General features: G+C 42.2%; 1 protein-coding gene across 2 annotated transcripts in view; it reads right to left on the reverse strand.

The window, feature by feature from the left end:
• The window catches only part of ARHGAP10 (Rho GTPase activating protein 10), a 374,825-nt gene that overhangs the window by 138,529 nt on the left and 208,574 nt on the right, over positions 1-27,722 (reverse strand). For both annotated transcript variants that reach the window (XM_089670475.1, XM_089670474.1), the window contains exons 14-15: positions 20,249-20,323; positions 512-599 (exon numbers count right to left, since the gene is read on the reverse strand). In XM_089670475.1, the coding sequence (XP_089526601.1) occupies positions 512-599; positions 20,249-20,323 (163 nt within the window). The remainder of the gene's footprint in view (positions 1-511; positions 600-20,248; positions 20,324-27,722) is intronic.

Consider the following 27,722-nt stretch of genomic DNA (forward strand, 5'->3'; position numbering starts at 1 on the left):
TTAAAACAGACAGCTGTAAAAACTATATGTCTTCTCCTTGCTGAAATGATATACATCAACAGGGGGAATTCTCATTCAGAAAATAATGCATGCTTACAGGCTGTGTGCACATAATGCTAGTGGTTTGGAGTGAATTGGGACAGTAGTCCCTGCTTGAAATCAGGTTCACTGACAAGCAGATCCTGAATCCCTCAAAGCTGACCATGTAATTGTTGACATTGTCAAATAGTAATGTTTTCAGAACAGTTACACTGCAATTGCCCCATGAATGGGACAAACATGACAGTAAGAGGGAACCATTATGAAGGTGGATGACTTGTGAAAGGCATTTTTACAAATGTATGGTCAATTGCAAATCGCCAAAGTCTGAATCAGAATCTAGAAATCAAATTCCCTGCAAATACTATCTTGGTTTCATTCAAACTGGTTAGATGACAAAGTAAAATCAAAAAAAAAAAAAAAAAAGGACACCACATCCACATTAGTTACACAGTTGGAACAGTTAACTAACCTTAAATACTGCTTCAAAGCACTTGTGATGGTCTTGACTTCCCACTCTCCAGCTGCACTTAGATCAACATCACATCCAGCTTTCACATCTCCAAAAGAACATACAAAAATATATAGGAATATGGTCTTAAAACATTAAAAAGCAAAAGTAGTGTATACTCAGTGTGTGCCTCTGCTTCTTTATATAAATATTGCAGTAGGTTTAATTTTAATACAATCTTGATATGTCACATAGTACAACTATAGACAAGCAAGTAAATATTTCATTTAACATAAACTTCTTGCAGATAAACCACTAACCTCCCCCTTAATAACTTTTCAGACAATATATCAGCCAAACAGGGAATGCAATTGTTTAAAACAAGGTGAATGACACAGTGAAATTTACAAATTTAAAAAAAACTGGTGCACAAAGAATATGATGCAGCTGTGCATAGTAACTGCTTCTTACTTCAGATTGTTCAATTAAGCTGTGAAAATAAAACATGGAATCTGATTGGTTACTATGCACAGCTGCTTGTGTGTTTATCTAAAATCAATTGAAAGAATGATACATTCCCTTAAAAAAAAAAAAAAAAAAAAAACACTTCTTATTGAATTCACATATTTTTCAAATATTCACAGAACAGGCATTGCATAATCAATAACAGTAACAGAGTATTTTAAGTATACTTTTAGATCATTGTACAATCACACAGTATAGTGCCCATACTGTGCATAACATAGAAACACATATATGCTGTCAAAAAATACAATTTAAAGTGATTATAGAAATTACGTTGATAATGTAATTTGTAAAGCTATTTTAGTATATTCAATTGAATATGTTCAAAACAGGGGAGGTAGGGATGAGAAAAACTGGATTTGTTTCTACATATTTAACTGTAAAATCCATTTCTTGGAGTACATCATGGGATACAGAGCAGGTTATTCATGACTATGTGGGTTATATGCCACCTATAAGTTAATGGACATTGTCTGGCCAATCAGAGAGGAAGTCCTCCCCTATATAAACCCTCCTACACAGGAAGTACTTAATTTGTTGTAGCACGCAATTAAATTCCAGAAAGAGGGGCGGGACCTCTGTGTCCCATGATGCACTCCAAGAAATGGATGTTACAGGTAAGTATGTAGAAAAAATCCAGTTTTCTTTATTGTATATCACAGGACACATAGCAGGCTATTCATGACTAGGTGGGATGTCCTAAAGCAATAAAAAAATTTGAGAGGAGGGTGACATCATGATAGCCACCGTCAACAATCCCTCAGGATCTACTCAGCCGCCCGTAAAACACTGCGGCCAAAGGCAGAATCCTCTGCGGCTCTGACCTCCACCTTGTGAATGTGTGAACCAAAGAACATGTAGCGGCCTTGCAAACCTGAGCCACTGATACCTGATGGTGGATCACCCAAGATGCCCCCACACTCCTGGTAGAGTGTGCCTTCACACAAAAGGGTGGGATCTTACCTTTCAAACCATAGGCTTGAATGATCAATTGGCGGATCCTTAGTGAAATAGTTGCCTTGAATGCCACCTGTCCTTTCCTAAGCCCCTCAGGCAGCATGAACAGAGCATCTGACCTTATGACCCATACCATCACTTTCAAGAAGACCCTTAAAGCATGTACCACATTCAAGGTTTGCAGAGATATCTCTCTTGCCGACTGAGGCCTAGGAAGAATGAAGGCAGAACGATGTTCTGGTTGAGATGAAAACTAGAAACCACCTTTGGTAAAAAAATTCGGTTGAGGTCGCAATGCCACCATATCTTGATGCAAAACCAGAAATGGTTCCCTACAAGAAAGAGCTGCTAGCTCAGACACCCTTCTTGCAGAAGTGATTGACACTAGAAACAAAACCTTTGAAGTCAACATGACCAGTAGAATCTCTCTAATAGGTTTAAATGATGGTTTCTGCAAAACCTCCAAAACCAAATTCAGGTCCCAAGGACATAAAGGTAACCTGACAGAAGGAGCAATATGGATCACTCCTTGCAAAAAAGTGGAAACCAAAGAGTGAGACGCAATGGGTCTCTGGAGAAAAAAAAAAAGAAGCTAATGCTGAAACCTGACCTTTAATACCAATACCAACAGCCAATTTCTCTTACATACATTTTAACTACAGGGCTCTGTTATGTGATACTATAATGCGCATTAGTAGGCAGCTTGTATTAACAACACACTTTTAGACAGTTAGAGCAGAGCAATACTTGTCAGACTTCAGATGGTCCTTCTCCCTTAAAGTGGAACTGAAGGCTTTTTAGAACAGACTTCAAGCAGGTAGGCTCTTCTGTGATAAAATACATCTACCTGCCTACTTGCAGTCTTCTACGGAATATAAACTGAACTGCACATGTGCAGCTCATTTTACCATGCTGTCATGGTCCCTATGTGGCAGGATCACAGACTCCTGTGCATGTGCAAAAGTTGTCATTCCACACCAACCAATGGAGATGCCCAAAGACTGGCACCTAGGGAGAAAATGCAGATGCTAACAAGGTACCCGGCTTTCTATTAAGGAGGAAACTAGAACTCCTTTAGTTGCGCTTAAACTCCCAGAATCTACAGTAACTTTTAGGCTGAGGGGTTGAGCTGGCCAAACACGGATCAAGTGTTTTAAATTTTTCTGCTGAATCAGCTGAAATTAATTCGGTGGGTAGCCTAGTCTACAAAAGTCAATTTTTCAACTGATGTTTTGTAAAAGAAGCCAAACACCTGCAACCAGTCAGATGCAAGCATTGTTTGGGTATTCTCACGGCTTTGAGAATATAATAGCTAGCCGTACTGTCTCATGTATCTCTCATGACAGTGTCCCTTTAAGACTGAATACTCTCTCTGATTATCTCAGTTGTGGCTGGTTCTCTAGATACCATGTAATCTACAACAAACAGTATTTAAAGCCAGTACATAGTTATCTGAGGACATGTGTCATTGGTGTAACAGTGGAAAAAACATAGACAATCCAACAAGAGAATAAAGTACAATGTACACACAGGAGATTTTTTCGTAAATTGGCCATTGTTAGCTTACACAGAAATAAAATCTACTAGACAGGTAAAAGCAAGCCACTGTCCTCTTTCAACATTGCCATTTTATACTGCACAGCTTACAACTTGGAAGCTTTATCAATTATTTACCTTACACATTACAGAGCAAGTGCCTGCCAGACAGAGGAAGAAGTATAAGGAGTATTTACTAAATCAGTGTCTTCTTGTCCTAACTTGTACTTTATTTATGACTCCTCATCATGTTCAAATAAAAATACAGATCCATGTTCTCGAAAGATGGGGCAGAAGAAATCCAGCAAATATTAAAGCCATAGTCAATGCCATCCTATCTAGTTAAAACTTTGAGGTGCTTGCAGTGAGAGTTTCTAGATGTTACTTGGCTTAAATTTATTTCGAAATGCTCAAGCCACTGTTCTTTTTAGAGTCAAAAATATTGAGAAAAGGTTTTTAATTTTTTTTTTGACTTGTGTAAAATGTCTCCCAACAGAAGCTGCCCTTTCTGAGCTTCTGGGCCACAGGCTGGCTCTGGGGCAATGAAGCCAAGCCTTTGATGCTTAGGATTATTTCAGGATTATGAGAAAAACAGATTCCATCTGAGGCTTCTCTAAAAGGGGCTGTTCTTTGCGAGAGCTCCTTTTAGAGATGACATTTCACTGAGCAGCACATACATTTTTTTTTTAAGTTTTAATTTCTGCTTGACCAGGCTAATGCAATGCTGTGACAGACAAGTGTAATCCTCAAGATCAAGAATTAATACACAGAAGAGAAGAGACCACTATGGTGAGGCAATGGACTAGAGCACAACTCATCCCCTTCCACACAAACATCCCATCAATGTGTCTAAAGTGGATATAACCCCCAAATGAATAATAGTTTGTTAAAGCACCGTCTATCATAAACTATTGTAATGCTGTTGAAAGGGCCACTTGTCTCCATCAAATGTCTGTATGACAGAGACGCAGCAGCATGCCTGGGATGACCATTGTTGGAACAGAGCACATTCACTCTGCAACAGGAAGCACCTTTAAGCCAGGATCACCAGGTAATAGTTTAAAGTCCCAGTATTTGGTCTCTAGTGTTCTTGAGTTATTAAAAGAAAAGTATAGGAAAAGTTATTTTTTTAAAAACATACTTACCTAGGTGGATGCAGCATCGGTCCGATGCTGCATCTGTCCCTTGCCAGCTGTAAAGCCGGCCATACATGGGTCGAATTCCGAAAGAATTTTCCTTCGAAAATATTTTCTAAGAATTTTCCTTTGAATCTCGCACCATTAGTGGGCCACATCAATTGCTGATTTTTGAATGACGATCAAATTTGAGTAATTGGGCATGTTGGAAATTTCTTGAAAAACTAACAAATTTCTAATTAATGATGGAAGAATCGTGTGAGAAATATAAATGAAAAAGAAGTAAGTGAGAATGAGCTGTGACCTGGAAAGAAAAGAAAATTCTTGGCCATGAAAATTATTTTCTGTAGAAACATGAGGTTAAGTTAAAGGCTTGGTTGGTTGAATTTCGAAATCAATGGTGGTACCATCAGGTTACAAAATGCACAAAATTTTGGATTTTCTAAAGAAAATTAGTTCAGAAATCAACCCATGTATGGCCTGCACTAGTGTGTGAACTCAGCAATCATATGACCGCTGATCACCGTGTTCTAACTGTCACTATGAGCAGAATGGTGACAGTCACCGATGGGGTGGATCACGATTTTAAAGTTGGGATCTTTCCCCAGCCTGGACCGGCTGAGTGCTGTCAGCCAATAGTGGGCTTCAGCTTGCTGTCAGTTGAAAATGGGTCACAGGAGTGCAGAACAAACTGTACTCCAGTGATCTGATCCACAGGAGAAGTACAGACAAACAAGCTACTTCTTTAATTAGAGTTTTTTTTTTTAATTTTTTTTTTTTACAATGTATCCCTTTTTCTTATATACAGTTATATACTGTATATATTAACAATTCCAATGTGTTATTTACTGCTTTCTTGCTTAGTCTATTTTGTCCCACACATCTGCTCACTGGAGCATCCATTGTCATTGTTATCCAATCCTTCAGAGGATATGTGTAGGGGAGGTGTGGTATCAAACCCACATGAATGCTCCAGTAAAGATGGAGTGACTTCTTTATGTGCACTCTGCAACCATGCCCACTTTCAGAGTGGCATTCTAATAGACAGCATTGATCCACCAACAGACATGACAGCAGTGGTGATGTCTTGCAACCCACATGGCAGGTCAGTTTTTTTGGGGAGATCCCTTATGAAATCTGTCTGTAACTCGTAAGCAAATATTTAGGACTTCTTCAAAGGATGTAGCATAGCATCCTTTGAAGTCGTCCTGACTGGATATAATGTGTAAGGAGGTGGTACTGTGACATCACCACAGTAGGCAGTACTCTTGGGAGAGCTTGCGAGACACAGGAGAAGGAGATGCGAGAAGCCGCTGTCATATCTTTTCCAACAAGCCGATATATGTTTTCTGTCCAGTAAGTGCAACCCTTTATGTGCTGACAATAAATGTTTACATATTACAATATTGGGGCATTTGCATTTATAACCTTCATGAGCAAATATTACTGCAGGGAAGTGCAGTTTCTTCTTGCTGGAGGCCGCCATTTTGCTGAAGCCAAGAGTCCCTGAGCAGCAGTAAATCTTAAGGCTGTCAGCAGAGCAGCCTCTAGTGGCTCAGATTTTCAGAACAGTGCCTAAAAATAGAGAGTAACCGTCTATTTGCAGAGCAGGGTGAGGCAGTGTGTTACTGGATTTCAAACAGTATAGGCACTTATTTTTTCTGTTTTACATAGCTATACCTGGAAAAAGAGACAGTCTTAAGTGATCTAGCAGGACTTAATTTTCTGACTAAAGATCTAGAATAGCTAATGAACTTTTCCACTGTGAAATTTTTCATATAAAAATTGTTTGCATGTTTGATTTTTATGAAATTCACTTGAAATATTTTATTTTAGTTATTTGGAATTATGTACACTAGTATCATGTTTGCATAGAGCATGTTAATTCTGTGGCAGTAGAAGGATCAGTAACGTATTTTAAAAAAGCGCTTGATTTATTAAGTGTATTAACTCCTGATTTATTAAAAAATAAATAAATAAATAATAATAATATATATACATATATATATACACACACACACACTGTATATACATACACACATTGTATATCCAGCTCAAAAATTACTTAGTTTGCATTACATTTTGTTAATTTATTTATACTTTGATGATAACAAAAAGAAACAGAAAGTAATGTTGATTTTAGACAAGCACAGCTATTAATAATACACAAGGTCTAATGCTGATGTTTAATCATTACAAGTCAAGTGAGTGTTTAAAACAATTGCATGAGGACTTTTATCTGCAGCTCTGAATTGATTGCAGCGTATGATATACAAACAATTTGTCATTCTCATAATGTCCAGGGTAATGAAATGAATTCACTCACTGGTTTCCTCTAGTCTCCCGTGCCAAAGAACACTGTGTTATCAGCACAGATGGAGCATGCATGGACCTGGAGCACCGCCTGCTTCAAGCAAGCTTCTCAGAATACCAATGAATGCCTCAAAGTCAGGCAAGCTCTGACAATGCATAGTTTAGGACACACCAGATTTATGTATCTCTAGCTTTGTGGCATGATGATTTACCTAATCAACAGTCAAATGTTATTGTATTGGCTATAGTTTAAATTATATCATACAACAATAAAATCATTTAATCTTATGCCAGCAGGTAAAACAGACCGTTGATTCCAGCAAAACCAGCAAACCAATATTATTAAATGAATATGGTAATACAAACTGAGACCTCTTAAAACAGAAATTTACTCCCATGACACAAAAATCCATGGTCCCTAATCATGTCAGTTATTTGTACATTTTTTTTTTTAACTTACCGTATTTTCCGGCGTATAAGACGACTTTTTACCCCTTGAAAATCCTCTCAAAAGTTGGGGGTCGTCTTATACGCCGGTATACGGCATACTGACACTTTTTAGGGGGGCAGTGGTGCCGCCGCCGCCCCCCCCTTCCAACGGAAGGGACACTAAGTACAGGGGTGGGCAGGCGCTGCTGTTTCTTACCTGGATCCAGTCCCACGACGATCCGGTCCAGGAAGTGCGGCTGCTCCTTCAGTTCGACCACTGGATGTTCGCGCGGCTGCTCGGCTCCGCCTCCTCACCGGTGATTGGCCGCCAGAACTGTAGCTCAGGAAAGGCACACAGGCGGCCAATCACCGGCGAGGGGGCGGAGCCGAGTGGCCCCGCAAAAATCGAGTGAAGGAGCGGCCGGTAAGTGTGCAGTGTAGAGGTGCTGCTGCAACCACATATGCTGGCTGCAGCAGCACCATACTAGAACATCGGTCAGCAAGTGTAATTGGTGTCAGTGGGAGGAATAGTGCCCCATCATTGGTGTCACTGATACTAATGATGGGGCATTATTCCTCCCACTGACACCAACGATGGGGCACTATTCCCCCCCCCCCCCACTGACACCAATGATGAGGCACTATTCCACCCCCCACTGACACCAATGATGGGGCACTATTCCACCCCCCACTGACACCAATGATGGGGCACTATTCCTCCCACTGACACCAATGATGGGGCACTATTCCCCCACTGATACTAATGATGGGGCACTATTCCTGCCACTGATACCAATGATGGGGCACGATTCCCCCCACTGACACCAAAGATGGGGCACTATTCCTCCCACTGATACTAATGATGGGGCACGATTCCTCTCACTGACACCAATGATGGGGTGCTATTCCTCCCACTGACACCAATGATGGGGTGCTATTCCTCCCACTGACACCAATGATGGGGCACGATTCGTTGCTCTGACATCAATGATGGGGCACTATTCCTCCCACTAATACCAATGATGGGGCAATATTCCTTCCACTAATACCAATGATGAGGCACTATTTCTCCCACTAATACAATGATGGGGCACTATTCCTCCCACTGACACCAATGATGGGGCACTATTCCTCCCACTGACACCAATGATGGGGCACTATTCCTCCTACTAATACCAATGATGGGGCACTATTCCTTCCACTAATACCAATGATGATGCACTATTCCTTCCACTAATACAATGATGGAGCACTATTCCTCCCACTGACACCGATGATGGGGCACTATTCCTCCCACTGGTGTGCATTGGAAGAGGGGTAGTCTTATACGGCGAGTATAGCCCAAACACTACATTTTAGCAGGAAAAGTAGGGGGTCGTCTTATACGCCCAGTCGTCTTATACGCCGGAAAATACGGTACATTTGTTTCCTATGTCTCCAAATTTTCAATAGGTACCGGTGGTATGCCTTTGGCCTCACAGCTGCCCCCCGGGAGATTCCACCACCGCTGCCTTCAAGAGAAAGCTTGTCTGCTCTCATGCATGCACCTTATGAGATCTAGCCCAGTTTGTTATAGTTTAACAACAAACCACAGCAGATCTCATACAGTGCTCGTGCGTTGCCCGCCAATTGTTTTTAAAAAATACCAGCGTTGATTTCCTATCTCCAGCGTGAGCAGACCAAAGACATATACAAAAGGGGCAAGCAACTATTGCTAAGTTTATGTGTGTGTGTGTGTGAGGTTATGTGTTCCCATTCACATAGATAATATAGATTTGTTTCTTCCCTTTTAGATGTCTCTTAGGGGAAGATGTTATGGGTGACTGCAAGGACGTCTCAAATAAAAATTACTGTTATCTATCCCAATAGAATGTCTGGGGACTGGCTGAATCCATGTCTCTAAGACAAAACCCTTCTAAATGTTTAGTCCTTTGTTAGGACAAGTAGAGTTCAAATCTACTTTGTAACTCATGGGATGACACTAGTACCAGTACTATAAATAAAGAAAATATCCTCTTGAGCTGCCAAACCTAAAATGATAAACTAAGAGTGCTGCAAACACTAAATTGCATTACCAAAACACTAAAAAATAGATAAATAGTGCTGCACTACTCACTAAACCAAACCATAAAGTAAAAAGTAAACATCTGACAGAGCCCCTAAAGTGATATAAGTGCGTACCTAGAGAATAACTGAGCGCTGAGCATACCCTTTGGCGCTATATAAATACTGTATAATAATAATAATAACCAAACACAAGTGAATGAAAATATCCAGACTAGATGCCCTGCTAGGCAATACCAAACATAAACAAATCAATAAGTGAAACTTCAACATATGTGCAAATAGACAGAGTGATATATATCAAGGCATAAATAAAAATAATAATAATAATGATGATAAATATATAAAGCAAAGCACACAAAATAAAAAACATGCTGAATAATAAAGACCCAGCTGAGCCCTCAACCCAGTGACAGTCTGTGAATAAATGTCCATAAATGTAGTAAAAGTCAAGATCTGTAATGCAGAAAAATCTTCCAAATCAGCATATATTCCACACGTGACGTGAACAGTGGTAACCCTTAAAAATCCTCCACCAGCTAGCGTGCACGCTCACCTCCCATTTTGACCTATAGGGAATATAGGTTAAATGCGCTTTAATATCAACCCAAAATCCAACCAGCTCTCCTCTGTAAGCGTACTTTACTGGCCCCTTAAATTTCTCATCAGAAATCCTTGTTCAAAAAACATCAAAAGGACATCTCAGTGTAATACATCCATGTTTAATGTATAAAAACCAGGTATAGAATACTCAACTTTTAAAATCAGGCCAGCAGACCCACAAAAGCATTGGTCATAAAATACATAGGAACAGGTTTACCAAGATGGCAGCCGCCATCCGACCAGAAATGATGTCACCACACTTCCTTCCTATATGTTACATCAAGAATCACATGACTTCCTCAGGGGTAGGAAGGTGGTGACTAAATGACTCATTTATATTGGCTGACAATAGAGGATAATAACTCCTCTAACTCCGGCATCCATTTTACTGAAGATCGGCGTCAAGTAAATAGAAAGAATAGCGGCGGCCATTTTATTGGAGACCAATGAAGGACAGAATGAATATTGGTACAGACCTCATAACTACACAATAATAAATGCCTATGTAATATAAAAAAGGATCTCAGGATCACTAAATCATATGAAACAGCCCAAACTAAATAAAAATTCGAAGCACTAAAAAAGATATAGAAAACGATGAAAGAAAATTAAACTACATCGACAAAAAAATCCCATAGTAAAATCAATATAAAATATACTCCCGGGGACCACCCAATAGTGGCAAATTCTAAAAATGCACCCTATGTCAAGTAAGACTGGCTGCTCATTAACTAAAAATTACTAATAAAACAATTCAGATCAAATTTTATATTCAGTCCTAATGGAGCCATAGTTTGCATATTGTATATCCAATGAGATTCATCTTCACTAAGAGTAGGGATCTTCTTACTGCCCCTCGAATGAGGATGATATTATTTCGCAATTCCCCAAAGGATTAAAGAAGACAGATCTTTAATATGTTTAGAAACACTGTTTTGGGTAGCCTTTTTTAATATTCTGCATGTTTTCACGTATTCTTTTCCATAAGGGTCTTCTCGTCCTCCCAATTTATTGCAAGCCACAACTACACTGGAGAGCATAAACAACCCCCTCAGATCTACATGTGATCGGATATGTTTAATCTTGTTCCAACCCTGTGCTGCATGAAGCATACTTCTCTCTTCTGATATTCAAACCTTTGGTCCCAACACAGGCATAACGTCTGCATGAAAAAAAGACTTTTCAATTGAGAAATGTAACCGGTTTCTTTGTAGGGGGATCCACTATATTTCTAGCCATTTCGTCTCTCACAGTCGGAGCCCTCCTATAGGTGAACTTAGGATGTGCTGGTAATCTTTTCTTCAGTTGTCTGACTTCAATATCGACCAATATTTCCTGAAGATTTTTTCTATCTGCTTGTGCTGACTGTTGAAATCAAGAATAACAGGTACTTCAGCCAAAGATTCACCCTCTCTCATCCGGTCTTCAACCAATACCCTTCAATCTAACTTTCCTACTTCCTCAATTTTTTCTTGAATCCATCCAGGTTGAGAATCTTTATTGATAAAAAGCTGTCCTGTTAAGTTGGCTTGATGGTAATCTTCTTTATTGCTACAATTCCATCTTAATCTAATAAATTGGCCCTTCCGTATATTCAGGAGACATGGCCAATAGTGACAACAGTCTGATGGAATACATCCATTCCTATCAACTGAAAAAGGTCTTCATGGTAAGTCGTTCTACGTACTTAGAAATCTCTAAATCAAGAAAATTAATTTGTCACATTCGACTACCAAGAAAAATGAATGTTATCATTCAGATTTAGACCATTCAAATAACATTTCAAACTCTCCATTTCACCTTCCCATATAATGATCCCACCATCAATATATTGCTTATATAACTTCAGTACTATAACTTATAGTTCTTCAGGGGGATTAGTGTATATTGCGGTTTCATCCCATAGGGCCGTAAATAGGTTAGCTAAACTCTGTGCAAATCGTGCTCCCATTGCTACACCTTTTATTTGATGGTAGTATTCATGATCATGCCAGAAGTAGTTGTGTGTAAGACAGTAATCAAGACATTCAAGGAGGTATTTTCTTTGCAACCATTGTAGGTCACCTAGTTCTCTCAATGACCAAATGGCAGATTCTATTGCAAGTTTAATAGCAGTATAAAGTGATGCGACATCAGCAGTTGCCAAAATGACCAAATCAGATCTAACGTGCAAATTTTCCAACATTTGAATAAGATGTTTAGTTTTTCTAAGATAAGACTTTGTTCAATATATTGACCCATTCTAGCTCCTACTGACGGGATGCCATTGACTATTAGATGACCTGGCGGTTTATTTTTATCCTTGTGGATTTTGGGTAAGGTATAAATGACAGGAATCTGGGACCAGATATCAAGATTCTTTCTCATTAAGAATATTTTTCTTCAGAACTTTTTCCACTAAACTATCCAATTCTTTCTTATATTTGATAATAGGATTGCCCAATAATTGCTCATATGTGTTCGCATCACTCAGTTGTCCTCTAAATTCCTTCAGATATAATCTTTAGTTAGGACAACTCCTCCGCCCTTATCAGCTGGTCTCACTTTGATATATGTCCTTATTTCCAGTCTTTTTATACCTATCTGTATTTCTTTGCTTTGTTTCACCTTAGGTATTTTAAGTTGTTTAACCATTAGCCGCCCGGCCAATGGCCGTTTGGCGGCTTGAAAAGCGCTGCAGCTTTCCGGGTGCACGCCATTTGGCGTGCTCCCGCACATGCGCGGTTGCAGAGCGACGCAGCAGTGCGATCTGTCACCGCCCGTGCACCTCGGACACGGCCGATGACAGATCCGAGTACCGGCTCCGTTGCCGGTACCATGTGACCTGCTGTGACCAATCACAGCAGGTCACATGACAGTTGTATACAATGGATGGCTTCATTCATGATGCCATCCATTGTATACTAGTGCCTAGCTGTGAATGGTCACAGCTAATCACATGCACATGTCATGTGATTAGCTGTGACCAAATCACAGCTAAGCACAAAAAAAAAAAAAAAAAAAAAAAAAAAGCTGAATGAATCGATTTCATTCAGGTAAATGCTTGCTTATAGCAAAGTAATTCTTTGCTATAAGCAAATTGTGTAAAAAAAAAAAATACTGATCACTTCCCCAAAGTAGTACAGTGTTACTATGGTAACATTGTACTATTTTGGTCATAGTAAAATATGAAAAAAAATCTTAAAAAAATAAAACAAAATGTAATAAAAAATAAATATAATAAAAAAATTAAAAAAAATTAAAAAAAATATATATATATTTTTTTCATACTGTCACCAGTCAGTGTCGCTGTTCACCGCCATGCCAGTTATATGATGACGCTGTACTGCACTGGTGACAGTATGTAAAAAAAAAAATAGTGAAAGTTATTTTTTTAATTTTTTCATTTTCCGAAAAATTATGACAAAAAAATACAACTTCAAAAAACTCGCCATGCCTCTTATGAACTACGTCGGACTGTCTACTCTGCAAAAAGGGGTCATTTGGGGGATATCTGTACTGTTCTGACATTCTTGGACCTCAAGATATTAGATTGGCTGTCAGTACTTCAGGATTGATCAATATTCAGATCTATACCATAGTTTGTGAACTCTATAACTTTCCTACAAACTAAAAAATACATCCTAATTTGGGTTATTTTCACCAAAGACATGTAGCAGAATACATCTCGGCCTAAATTTATGAAGAACAATTATTTATTTGTAAACTTTTATAACAGAAACAAAGAAAAATTTGTTTTTTTTTCAAAATTTTTGGTCTTTTTTTGTTAATTTAGCAAAAAATAAAAACCCCAGCGGTGAATAAATACCACCAAAAGAAAGCTCTAGTTGTGTGAAGAAAATGATCAAATTTTAGTTTGGGTACAATGTTTTATGACCGCGCAATTGTCATTCAAAGTGCGAGAGCGCTGAAACCTGAAAACTGGCCTGGGCAGGAAGATGTAAAATTGCACGGTATTGAAACGGTTAAGGTCTTGGGCTACCATTCTCCAAAACATTTCCACAGGACTATTATCACTTAGTTGGGGATTGAATAAACATTAATTCCAGAGCATTATATGTTTGTATTCCCATCTGCGTAGTTCTTACCATGTTAGTTCTTTCCCCTAGTTGTGTCAATCAATATCTCTTAATATTCAATTTATGTACATATTTATGTAAATCTACATAAACATCAAATTTATTTGTCACCTTTTTAGGGGCAAATTTCAAACCCTTATCAAGCACTTTCCTCTCTGCAGGATCTCTAGTGCCCTCTTGTGGGACCCTAGGTCTATCCATCCCATTCAATTTTACCTCCTTCACAGGAGTAGTATTGGTGAATGATGCCTCAGCCTCCTTAAAGCACAGCTCCACCCAAAAGGGGAAGTTCCGCTTTAAGTCTTTGTCCCCCACTCCCCATTAAGGATTGGCACCTTTGGGGAGCAGGTACCCAAATTTGACAGGTACCTGCTCCCACTTCTGCTGCAATCGCCCAAGGCGATCAGAAGTGGAAGTTGTCCTCCCCCCTCCCTCCCCGTAGTCTTCTGGGACACGTGACAGGTCCCAGAATACTACAGGCCATTCACAAAGCACAACGCTTTTTGCGCATGCGTAGCAGGCACCCGGCTATTCTTCATTGGTCTCCAATAAAATGGCCGCCGCTATTATTTCTATTTACTTGGTGCCAATCTTCAGTAAAATGGATGCCGGAGTTAGAGGAGTTATTATCCTCTATTATCAACTAATATAAATGAGTCATTTAGTCACTGCCTTCCTATCCCTGAGGAAGTCATGTGATTTGTGATGTAACACGTAGGAAGGAAGTATGGGGACATCATTTCTGGTTGGATGGCGGCTGCCATCTTGGTACACCTGTTCCTATGTATTTTATTACCAATGCTTGTATGGGTCTGATATGGCCCAATTTGAAAAGTTGAGTATTCTATACCTGGTTTTTATACATTAAACATGGATGTATTACACCATGAGATGTCCTTTGATGTTTTTTAGAACAAGGATTTCTGATGAGAAATTGGAGAAGGAGCCAGTAAAGTATGTTTACAGAGGAGAGTTGGTTGGATTTTGGGTTGATATTAAAGCGCATTTAACCTATATTCCCTATAGGTCAAAATGGGAGGTGAGCGTGCATGCTAGCTGGTGGAGGATTTTTAAGGGTGATCACTGTTCAAGTCACGTGTGGAATATATGCGGAATTGAAGATTTTTCTGCAATACAGATCTTGATTTTTACTACATTTATTCACAGACTGTCACTGGGTTGAGGGCTCAGCTGGGCGTTTATTATTCAACATTTCCTTTTTATTTTCTGTGTTTTGTTTTATATATTTATCATCTTTATTTTTATTTATGCCTTGATATTGAGATATATCAATCGATAGATAACTCTGATTGTCTATTTGCACATATGTTGAAGTTTCATATTGATCTGTTCATGTGTGGTATTGCCTAGCAGGTCATCTAGTCTGTTAGGATATTTTCATTCACTCGTGTTTGGTTATTCTCTAGGTATGCACTTATATCACCTTAGTTAAAAGCTCTGTCAGGTGTTTACTTTTTGCTTTATGGTTAGGTTTAGTGAGTAGAGCAGCACTATTTATCTATTCATTTGCCGGTATTTTTTAGTATAAGTACTATGCCAGTACATTAATGACGGGGTTCGTTATGGCAATTAGGGGGCCCAGCCCACTAATATACAAAGATTTTACATTGCTGGAATTTGCAAAAAAAAAGCATCTAAATACAGTAGGCTGCAATTTCCAAATATATTTTAAAGTTATGCTATGTGAATGGGGACATGCAACAAATATAAAGAAGGCATTATCCCAAGTTGGCTTCAAAAGTGGAATTACACTTTAAGGATTACTTATATCTGGCATAAGAATTACACTTTTTAGATCAAAAAGCAATCACTGATTACTTGTAAATATGGAACAAGACAAAATACAGATTATGCAAAAAAGGTGCATATAAAGAATGTTATATTTCTCAGCACTATCCCAAGTTCCAATGATTGTACTATTGCTAAAATGGTGAGGAATTTAAATCAGTTCTTTGTTCTGTTAATCTATAATCTCAACTTCTGAGAGAAATACCTCTACTCTGAAAGAGAAATTTGCCAATCTTAACATATCATGTTGGATCTGCCAACCATATAATGTCTATGTGAGACCAGGCTCCACTAGCCTGCAGCTGTAAGGTCAGAAACCTCTCCTTACCACTATTGTTCCCCCTTGATAAATTAGACCTGGCTACTTTTTGGGAGTACAGTACAGGACCTTTAACCATAAACCATGGATTATATGCAGCTACCTTCAGGTAATTGGAAACTGCCAACTAAAATTGCAAGGATACCCCTATAGAACTCCTACCACTCCCAGCTAGCAATAGGGAGATCATAAGAACGTATTTTTCTAGCTATACCATGCAGGGCACAGGATAATTAGTCTTGAACCATGGGACATCTAAAAGCAATCCAACTAAGGGATGGTCAACACAGTAAACAAATGAAAGCAGAGCCACATAAAGGCTTGCCTAAAAGAGACTAAAGATCCTGTGTCCAGTACTGTATAACTAAGAACAGTTTAAAAAAAAACTATAAAAATAATAAGGTTGTTGCTGCAGTTTCACCTGTCCCTCTGCATAGGCAAAATACAAGCACTTGCCCAAGGTGACTATTGTTTCTAGGGACCTGGCCCAATATAGAGATGTACAGTGGTGCTTGGATTGTGCCTGCAAGTTCAATCACCCTTTTCTGGGCTTCTTTATAGCTGATCTTTTGAGCAGAAGTGCCCCACACTGAGAAGACAGATAAATAGATTTCCCTGACCTAAAAGGTCCCAATTTATGATAGTCTAAGAGGAGAAATACCCACTCAAGACTGGTTTACTTTAGCCCCTTTATGACAGCTATATAGATACATGTGGTAGCAAGGTGAGTGGGCCTCAATGTCCCAGCATCACATGTACAGTATGTGATGGTGTATTATTCTGGAGCGAGCTCCATCGTTCACCTCAGAACTGTGACCAAGCTATCAAGCAGAGCTCATGGTCAAGTACTGATGATCAGGAGTCGGTAGGCTCCCAATGATGTCAGCCAATCAAAGCACCACATAATTTGTAGCCCTTTCTACAGTTCCCAGGCATCAAGGTCCATTTAAAGTGCTGGCTCCTGTCGGCGTAAAGAGGTTAAGATGGACATTCTAATTCTCTGAGGTTATAAATATGTTTAAGATAATACTAGTAAAATCTACTCCCTTTAAGCAATACAAATTTATTTCTTTGTCAAAACACTGCTAAACATCACAAAGTGGAGTATTGTAATTATATGTTAAGCTCCAGAATCAATGGGTATATGAAAATGAAAAATCAAGACTATCCTCATAGTGTGTGATAATGGCAAAACAATAATAGCTATAGTAGTGTTATAATATCATGGTAGCATGTTATTTTAGGCCATATTCTCCACATAGTATAATACACATGCTAAAAAAGTTAAATATTTTCACCTCTCTTTATCTACACCAACATTTCTTTCTTTCCATCACATAATACAGTTCACTCAAGTTTAGTCTATTTTATGTAGCTCATCCAAATGCTGATTAACAGTTTACTAGGAGATGAACAACATGCACTGCTAAGTAGTCTGCACCAAGTATTTCCAATATGCCACCAATAGGATTATTACCTAAAAGTAGTGGTGCACTGAAATTAAAATTCTGGTGCCGAAACCTAAAATTCAGGATGCACTTGGCCGAAAACCGAAACCAAAATGTCTGTGTATGTGGGGGTGGGGAGGCTCAAATTTAATTATTTTGTATTTTTACTTTTAATGTGTGTTTTTATTTATTTTTTAACTTATGATTTTATTGCTATCACATAGACGACCAATAGTCTCCTATGTGATAGCATATAACGGACAGGTCTTCTTTGTTGGGGGGAGGGGGTGGGGGGGCAGTGTGTGCAAGGAGGGGGTAGGAGAGGAGCAGTGTATACAGAGACAAGCTCCCTCACTCCCGCTGCTAAATGTCATTGCCGGTTTTAAATGCAATTGCTGGCTTTGTTGTTTCCTTCACTATATAGTACTGAGAAGGAGCTGTCATTTTCCCCGCTGCTAATGTAAAAAAAGGGGTGGGGTCACTGGATAATGTCACTGCTCCCTCACTGTATACACTACTTACCTCCTCTCCTGCCTCTCTCTGCCGCCCCCCCTCCCCCATCTGAAGTACAAACAGCCCCCCCCAAATTCCCCGGCCAAACAGTCAGTCCGCCCCTCAGGCCACAATTATTGGCACCTGTATCGGCTCACTTTTTCCTATCGGCAAAATACCAATACGGCTATTTACGGCCGATATGTTTCCCCTGCTGAAGAGTTTATATTTATAGTCTTATGCCTCCATATTCAGCATACTCATACTACCATATATACAATATCTCACAGAAGTGAGTACACCCCTCACATTTTTGTAAATATTTTATTATATCTTTTCATGTGACAACACTGAAGAAAGGACATTTTGCTACAATGTAAAGTAGTGAGTGTACAGCTTGTAGAACCGTGTAAATTTGCTGTCCCCTCAAAATAACTCAACACAAAGCCATTAATGTCTAAACCTCTGGCAACAAAAATGAGTACATCCCTAGGTGAAAATGTGCAAATTGGGCCCAAAGTGTCAATATTTTGTGTGGCCACCATGATTGTCCAGCACTGCCTTAACCCTCTTGGGCATGGAGTTTACCAGAGCTTCACAGGTTGTCACTGGAGTCCTCTTCCACTCCTCCATGGCGACATCACGAAGCTGGTGGATGTTAAAGACCTTGTGCTCCTCCACCTTCCATTTGAGAATGCCCCACTGATGCTCAATAGGGTTTAAGTCTGGAGACATGCTTGGCCAGTCCATCACCTTTACCCTCAGCTTCTTTAGCAAGGCAGTGGTCGTCTTGGAGGTGTGTTTGGGGTCGTTATGTTGGAATACTGCCCTGCGGCCCAGTCTCCGAAGGGAGGGGATCATGCTCTGCTTCAGTATGTCACAGTACATGTTGGCATTTATGGTTCCCTCAATGAACTGTACCTCCCCAGTGCCGGCAGCACTCATGGAGCCCCAGACCATGACACTCCCATCACCATGCTTAACTGTAGGCAAGACACACTTGTCTTTGTACTCCTCACCTGGTTGCCGCCACACATGCTTGACACCATCTGAACCAAATAAGTTTATCTTGGTCTCATCAGACCACAGGACATGGTTCCAGTAATCCATGTTCTTAGTCTGCTTGTCTTCAGCAAACTGCAGGCTTTCTTGTGCATCAACTTTAGCAGTGGCTTCCTTCTGGAATGATAGCCATGCAGAGCAATTTAATGCAGTGTGCGGCGTATGGTCTGAACACGGACAGGCTGACACCTTCAACCTCTGCAGCAATGATGGCAGCACTCATACGTCTATTTCCGAAAGGAAACCTCTAGATATGATGCTGAGCACGTGCACTCAACTTCTTTGGTCGACCATGGCGAAGCCTGTTCTGAGTGGAACCTGTCCTGTTAAACCGCGGTATTGTCTTGGCCACCATGCTGCAGCTCAGTTTCCGGATCTTGGCAATCTTCTTAAAGCCTAGGCCATCTTTATGTAGAGCAACAATTCTTTGTTTCAGATCCTCAGAGAGTTCTTTGCCATGAGGTGCCATGTTGAACTTCCAGTGACCAGTATGAGAGTGTGAGAGCGATAACACCAAATTTAAACACACCTGCTCCCCGTTCACACCTGAGACCTTGTAACACTAATGAGTCACATGACACCAGGGAGGGAAAATGGCTAATTGAGCCCAATTTGCACATTTTCACTTAGGGGTGTACTCACTTTTGTTGCCAACGGTTTAGACATTAATGGCTGTGTGTTGAGTTATTTTGAGGGGACAGCAAATTTACACGGTTATAAAGCTGTACACTCACTAGTTTACATTGTAGCAAAGTGTAATTTCTTCAGTGTTGTCACAAAAGATATAATAAAATATTTACTAAAATGTGAGGGGTGTACTCACTTCTGTGAGATACTGTAGCAATACACAGAAAGTAACCAAACGTCATTTATGCAAGAAAAAAAAAAAATCATAACTTTTTATGTACCAACATCACATAAACGTGACAAGTCAACTATAACATGCTTAGCTAGTATACAATAAAATTATTAAAATAGAGGCATACCCATTAACAAATTCAGAAGTCTCTGGACCTTTGAACTCACCCCCACAACCCTGTACAATCCTTGGTCATTTATACCTGCAAGAGAAAATAGAAAATATTACCCCAAAAAAATCATGCCCAAGTGGACCTTATTTTACCACAGACCTTTTGCATAATTTGCAGAGAAATTTGGAGAAGCTAATGGCCATTTCCTCAAACACCTAAGAAAAGTTTAGGAAAATACTGACGCCTTGGATCTTATATATTCAACCAAATGTAGACGCTTTAAGCTCTTACTCATTTACTATCCTTCAGAGACTCATGGGGGAAGGGACTCTTCACTTCGCCCCAACCCCTCCTATTATCCCATTTCACCCCCCCCCCCCATTTTTCCCCTCTTCTTTCCTCCTTTGCTATTCTCTGTACCTTTACCTGTGACACAACAGCATACTTTGATTACGTTGACTGCCCTGCACAAATTTGTAAGCCAACATTCTAACTTTGAGTTGGTTTCTTCCTATGGTACATGTCATTTCATCTTGAGCAACCATCAGTTTTCTTGGTATGTCATTTTTCTCATCTCTTTTGTAGACTAGTTAATGAATTTTTATAAACCTTTTGCTATGCAATCCAGAAGACACACCTCTTATTTTGCCTGTGTGCAGCGTTTGTTAACCTTTTTTCTTAATTCTGTAACAATTTGTCACGGGGTTGTTCCCCCTCTTTTCTCTATTGTATTGTTTAAAACCTTTAATAAAAACTACTGAACAAGAAAATACAATAAAAATACTGCCAAGACAAGCATTCAAATCTTTATACATTTTGTTGGTGTACTACGCAAATGTCAAGAAAATGAATTTAATTCCACTGTATTATGTGGCACTAACCACATAAAACCAAGAATGTGAGTAATCTTTGTGCTTTATGTTGTTAAATACCACTGTCATCCGCTGGAAAAAAAAATAGCTACAACAATTGTGTTTCACTTCTTTTTATGCTATTCAGTATAGAATCTACTGATAAATGTTTTCACACACAAGTCACACAGCTTTCACTCAGGATGCACTCATTTTTACTTTAATGCATCAGGTGTTGTGCCCCTGCCCCACCTTCAACCCCCCCCCCCCCCTCATCCTGAAACACTTACCTGAGTCCTCTCTAAATCCAGCACTATGCCCATCTACAGCTTTTCTCTCCTCTCACAGAAGACTCAGGCAGCGGCAGGAGCATTGGCCGTTGGCTCATGCTGATGTCAATCAAATCCTGTGAGGATGGAGCAGGGAGTGGGGATGGGGGTGTATGGCTGAACTGTGCTGTGTGTTTTTATGGAAGCACACAGCCCAGCTCAGGAGTGTGCATGCACATGTGCCCCTAGAGCACATGGCTTGCTATGGGGGTATACACAGGAGAGGAGGGGGATTCCAGAAAAGGAGGTAAGGGACTATTCTGTGCAATACCACTGCACAGAGCAGGTATGTGCTGTACAACATTTTTTGTTAAATAAACAAATGAATAAAAAGGCTTTACAATAATTTTCATGAAAAAAAGGAAACCCTGAGAACTGATATGTTGAGTATTCAATAGCAAATCCACCATCAGCTCCTTACCATGGCCAGTGGGACCATAATCTATGTAATTTCAATATTTCTTCATAAACCATCACCTATAACATACCCAAGAAACTAAATCTGAGTGAATATTAAGCTGAAAACTTTATTTTTAGTTTTGGATAGTGTGGGAGAGTTTACAACGCTTGTTGGGGTTTCACTGCTATCTAGGGCCCCATCAAAAAAGTCATCTTACTGTCTAACCTGCTGATAACAATTTCATCAACCAAGAAGTGAAAGAAAAACCGCAATGGGGACACAGACAGAAGTAGTATTCTGACAGGGGTTCTAGAATTCCCCTTCTCTACTAAACACATTTTATTTTGCTCACACAGATACTGCTGGCCAGTAACTCAGGAGATCCAACAAATAGCTTCATTAAATAATTCACACAAGAAAGCCCTATTTGAGCCCATTCAAATTTCTTATTTTAACTGAAGCCCTGATGAAGGAATTCTTTCTGACCCCTTTAAAACATTGGCTGTTTTCAGTATAAAGTAACACATTAATCTGGAGATTTAATCCTTTGGTCTAGTGCTTTGGGGCATGATCTTTCTCTGGTAACCTGCTTGGTACCCACAAGGGTAGCCTTGTCTATTGTGAGCAGCCTAACCTGAGCCAGTAGCTCTCTGAAAGTTTGTTGTCCTTTCACTACCTTGAAAGAACTCGCATCAAACGTCCCAGCACCTCTTGGATGGTTTTTCTTTTCCATTGGAGACATCTTTATATTTGTCCTTGTGCGTTTCATTTCCCTCACTTCCTGTGTGGTAAAACACTGTCTGTAGGATAGGAAGTGAAGGTAAATGTCCATAGTCCTGAATACTAGTAAAAGCCTTTAAGTGTGTTCAAACCTTTCCCCCACTCTATCTAACCATAAAGCTGTCTATACACGGTTAATCTCCTAGATTGTAAGTAGAGATGAGCGAAGTATTCAAAAATTCGATTCGGCTGATTCGGCGAATTCGAGGAATAAATTTGATTCGAGTCGAATATATTCGCTGCGAATTTAACTTATAAAAGGGTGTTTCTAGGCTTCAGAGAGCCTATATATTAGTGCAGAACACTGTACCTTTAATTTAAATGCCCTTGGAGTCTGCTGGGGAAGAGAAATAATACCGTCAGTCAGTATGACATGCAGATGAGTGCCGTCGATCTTAGAATCACCGCACACTTCACTCATTTGGGCAGTCACGGGGCCAAAACCAGAGTGTGGAGCCACAGTGTGGCGGTGGAGGCAGCAGCAATGGGAGGCCATACAGCACCCTATGACAAAAATGGAACCCACCAGCAGTGTGAGGAGACCTGAAAGTGGCACATGGCAGAGTGTGGCGATGGAGACAGCAGCAATGGGAGGCCGTACAGGGACCCATGACACACTCTGAACCTAGCAGCAGCATGAGGAGGCGGTACAGGGGCCCATGGCAGATTACGGGCCTGGCAGCAGCAATGGGAGGCCTGTAATCTGCCAGCACCCTATGACAAAATGGACAGCAACAGCAGTGTGAGGAGACCTGAAAGTGGCACATGGCAGAGTGTGGCGATGGAGACAGCAGCAATGGGAGGCCGTACAGGGACCCATGAGACACTGTGGACCTGGCAGCAGCATGAGGAGGCGGTACGGGGGCCCATGGCAGATTACGGGCCTGGCAGCAGCAATGGGAGGCCCGTAATCTGCCAGCACCCTATGACAAAATGGAACCCACCAGCAGTGTGTGGAGACCTGAAAGTGGCACATGGCAGAGTGTGGCGATGGAGACAGCAGCAATGGGAGGCCGTACAGGGACCCATGAGACACTCTGGACCTGGCAGTAGCATGAGGGGGCGGTACTGGGGCCCATGGCAGATTACGGCCTGGCAGCAGCAATGGGAGGCCCGTAATCTGCCAGCACCCTATGACAAAATGGAACCCACCAGCAGTGTGAGGAGACCTGAAAGTGGCACATGTTTGGGGCATGATTCATGGCGAATTTAGTCAGTTGTGTCAGGAACTGGTGGTTTGAAATCCAGACTAATCCACGCCTGATTCATTTTCACAAACGTGAGTCTCTCCACACTTTGGGTGGACAGTCGTGTCCTCCGCGGAGTTACAATACCTCCTGCCGCACTAAACACGCGCTCCGATGCCACGCTACTGGCCGGGCATGACAGCCTTTCAAGGGCAAATTCAGCTAGTTGGGGCCAAAGGTCAAGTTTCGTTGCCCAGTAGTCAAGGGGATTGTCTACCTCGGTTGGCAGGGTGCTGTCCAAGTAGGCCCAAGCCTGTTGTTTGAGGTCCTGCTCCAGGTCCACCTGATGCTGCTGCTGCGGCTGGTTAGTAGTTTCCTCACTGCGCTGGTGAAGAAAGCTACTCATCATCGACTGCAGACTGAGGCAGCCGCTGCTGGTGGAGCTGCCACTGCTCCTACCACCCCACCCCTCCCCTGCTGCCATGGCAGCGGAACGCGAGTGCACAGGGCCCACAGTGTCTGAGGATGGACGTTGGCGCAGAAAGGCAGAGACCAACTGACTACATAGGTGGTTTTTATAGTACGTTATTTTGGCCTCCCTCTCAGCAGGTGTGAAAAAGGCCACCATTTTTGAACGGTAGAGAGGGTCCAACAAGGTGGACAGCCAAAAGTCATCCCTCTGTCTGATGGTTATTATTCGGCTGTCGCTACGCAAGCAACCGAGCATGCTATGGGCCATTTGTGCCAAGGAATGCGAGGGACTCCCTGCCTCCATCTCCACAGCATACTGCCACGGTGCGTCTGGGTCCTCTGTCTCCTCCTCCTCCTCCTCTACCAGATGCTCCTGCTCCTCCACTCCTGTCCGCTGAGTGGAAAAACCACCCATTTCACTCAATAATTCCTGAGCACCAATGTCCTCCTCTACCTCCTCCTCTTCTTCTTCCTGTCCTGCCCCCACAGGGGTCATGTGGCGTTGAGATCTGTGCGCCACGTCTACCGCACCCTGACCAGCCATTGTTAACAGCATTTGTTCCAGGACGTGCAACAGAGGAATGACGTCGTTCATCCCATAGTCCTGCCGACTCACAAATAGCGTGGCCTCCTCAAAGGGCCTGAGCAAGCGGCAGGTGTCACGCATGAGCTGCCAATAGCTGACATCGAAGTTACACAGGGGAGTACCTTTATCCGCTTGTAACATCAGGAAATCGGTGATGGCTTTCGCTGTTCGTAAAGGCGGTCTAACATGTGTAGGGTTGAATTCCACCTTGTTGCAACGTCGCAGATCAGGCGATGCTGTGGAATTCCGTTCTGCCGCTGCAGCTCAAGGAGGGTGTGCTTTGCGGTGTAGGAATGGCTGAAATGCATGCAAAGTTTACGTGACATTTTAAGGATGTCTTGCAGTGGGATGGTGGATTTTAGGAACCGCTTGACAACCAGATTGAACACGTGAGCCATGCATGGCGCATGGCACAACCTTCCTTGACGCAGAGCAGACACCATGTTCTTTCCGTTGTCGGTCAACATGGTTCCAATTTTCAGTTTGCGCGGAGACAGCCATCTGTCGATTTCTCTGTTCATTACACTCAGAAGTTCCTCCCCTGTGTGACTACGTTCGCCAAGGCATACCAGGTGCAGCACAGCGTGACACCGTTGCGCCCTGCACATGTGATATGCCGGTCGGGTAATGGGACTTGGCACGGGGATGGCGGCTGAGGACACGGCGGAAGAAGAGGTGGTAGAGGCGGACATCTTTGCTGGACCAAGGACGTGCAAACGTGGAGGCAAAAGCGGCGTGACCTGTCCAAGTTGCTGGTGCGGCTGTGCCGGCACCACGTTCACCCAGTGGGCCGTAAATGACATGTACTGTCCCTGACCGTAGTTACAGCTCCACACGTCGGCGCTGCCGTGCACTTTGGCAGAGACCGACATGCTCAAAGACTGGCCCACCATCTCTTCTACATGTGAATGCAGGGCTGGCACTGCCTTTTTGGCAAAGAAATGCCGGCTTGGCACTCTCCACCGCGGCGCGGCACAAGCCATCATTTCTCGGAAAGGTGCTGAGTCCACCACTTGGAAAGGGAGGGACTGCAGCACCAGCAACTTGGACAGGAGGACGTTCAGCTTTTGCACCGTCGGGTGCGTGCTCGCAAACTGTTGTCTCTTGGAAACGGATTCCAAGAAAGACTGCTGACGGAATCCGTGAAGAGGAGTAGCAGGAGAAGGAGCATCTGAACGAGCGGAAGATGCCAACGAGCGACAACTCCCCTCAGCAGAGGTGTTGGAGCCTTGACTGGCTGATAGAGGGCGATTGACGTCGGGTGACTGAGCAAGTAACGGAGCGGGTGATGGAGCGGGGGCTGGGGCAGGCAGAACCGCCGTATCTTTATCACGGTTTTCCCAGGCCACCAAATGGCGACGCTGCATATGCTGATGCAACGCTGTAGTCCCAACATGGGCCCCCTGGCCACGCTTGACTTTCTGGCCACATAGTCGACATACGGCTACGTTTACTTCCTCGGGCGGCTTGACGAAAAATTGCCACACCGCCGAGTAGGAAACTTTGCCCCCGCTACTCCTCACTGGCTGACTGCTACTTCCTCCGTGCACACCGGCACCACTACTGGCCGTGGTGGTAGGCTGCAGTGGAGCTGGTGCTCTACTCCGTGGCCGTTTGCCTCCACTGACACTGCTGCGACCCTGCTGCCTCCTGGGCAACCCACCGACTGTTTTGCTCGCTGCCAAGCTGCCACCCTCTTCTCCTGATGATGCGGAAGCAATAGCCTGATGACGACGAGGCTGCCAAGTGCGATCAGCCTCATCATCATCAATTAGGGTCTCCGCCTCACTACTAGCCCCCTCGGCTGCGTGTGGGTCAGGAGACAGACCTGTCTCTAGACCGGCTACCGAGCCACTCTCCTCGCCAGTACTTCTTCGCCTGGCTGCTGAAGAGGCGGATGTCTCCCCCCGTTCCTGACCGCCCTCTGTTAGCTCTTCCTCACTGTACAGTGGGGCTGAGCCCACAGCATGCGATACTACGCTTGGTGAGGGAACACCAAAGGACAGGGGCAGGTAGAGGACACGTGATTTCAGTGGGCTTGCTCCCGGGCCATGCCAACTAACGGTTGTGTCTGACGTACCCACCGACCGTTGGCTGTAGGTGTCAGAGGTGACCTGGGAAGAGGAAGACGACCGAGCCAACCAATCGATGACGGCAGGGTTGTCGGTGGAGACACGACCGCTGGATGACACCGGGAGCACTGGCCTCTGGCTGCGACTAGTGCTGCCTCGACCCCTTCCTCTGCTGCCACGTCTGCTCGCTCCTAAAACATTGCCTCCTCTGCCACTCCTCTGCATGTTGTCTGACATACTCTTTAATTCAACGATTCTGTGTCCCTCAGTAACAATTCTGTGTCCCTCAGTAACAATTCTGTGTCCCTCAGTAACAATTCTGTGTCCCTCAGTAACAATTCTGTGTCTGTCCCTCAGTAACAATTCTGTGTCCCTGAGTAACAATTCTGTGTCCCTCAGTAACAATTCTGTGTCCCTCAGTAACAATTCTGTGTCCCTCAGTAACAATTCTGTGTCCCTCAGTAACAATTCTGTGTCCCTCAGTAACAATCCTGTGTCCCTCAGTAACAATCCTGTGTCTGTCCCTGAGTAACAATTCTGTGTCCCTGAGTAACAATTCTGTGTCTGTCCCTGAGTAACAATTCTGTTCCCTCAGTAACAATTCTGTGTCCCTCAGTAACAATTCTGTGTCCCTCAGTAACAATTCTGTGTCCCTCAGTAACAATTCTGTGTCTGTCCCTCAGTAACAATTCTGTGTCTGTCCCTCAGTAACAATTCTGTGTCTGTCCCTGAGTAACAATTCTGTGTCTGTCCCTGAGTAACAATTCTGTGTCTGTCCCTGAGTAACAATTCTGTGTCTGTCCCTGAGTAACA

This window comes from Staurois parvus, unplaced genomic scaffold, assembly GCF_062004578.1.
Source record: "Staurois parvus isolate SC_StPar_1 unplaced genomic scaffold, SC_StPar_1.0 ptg000090l, whole genome shotgun sequence".
NCBI lineage: Eukaryota > Metazoa > Chordata > Amphibia > Anura > Ranidae > Staurois > Staurois parvus.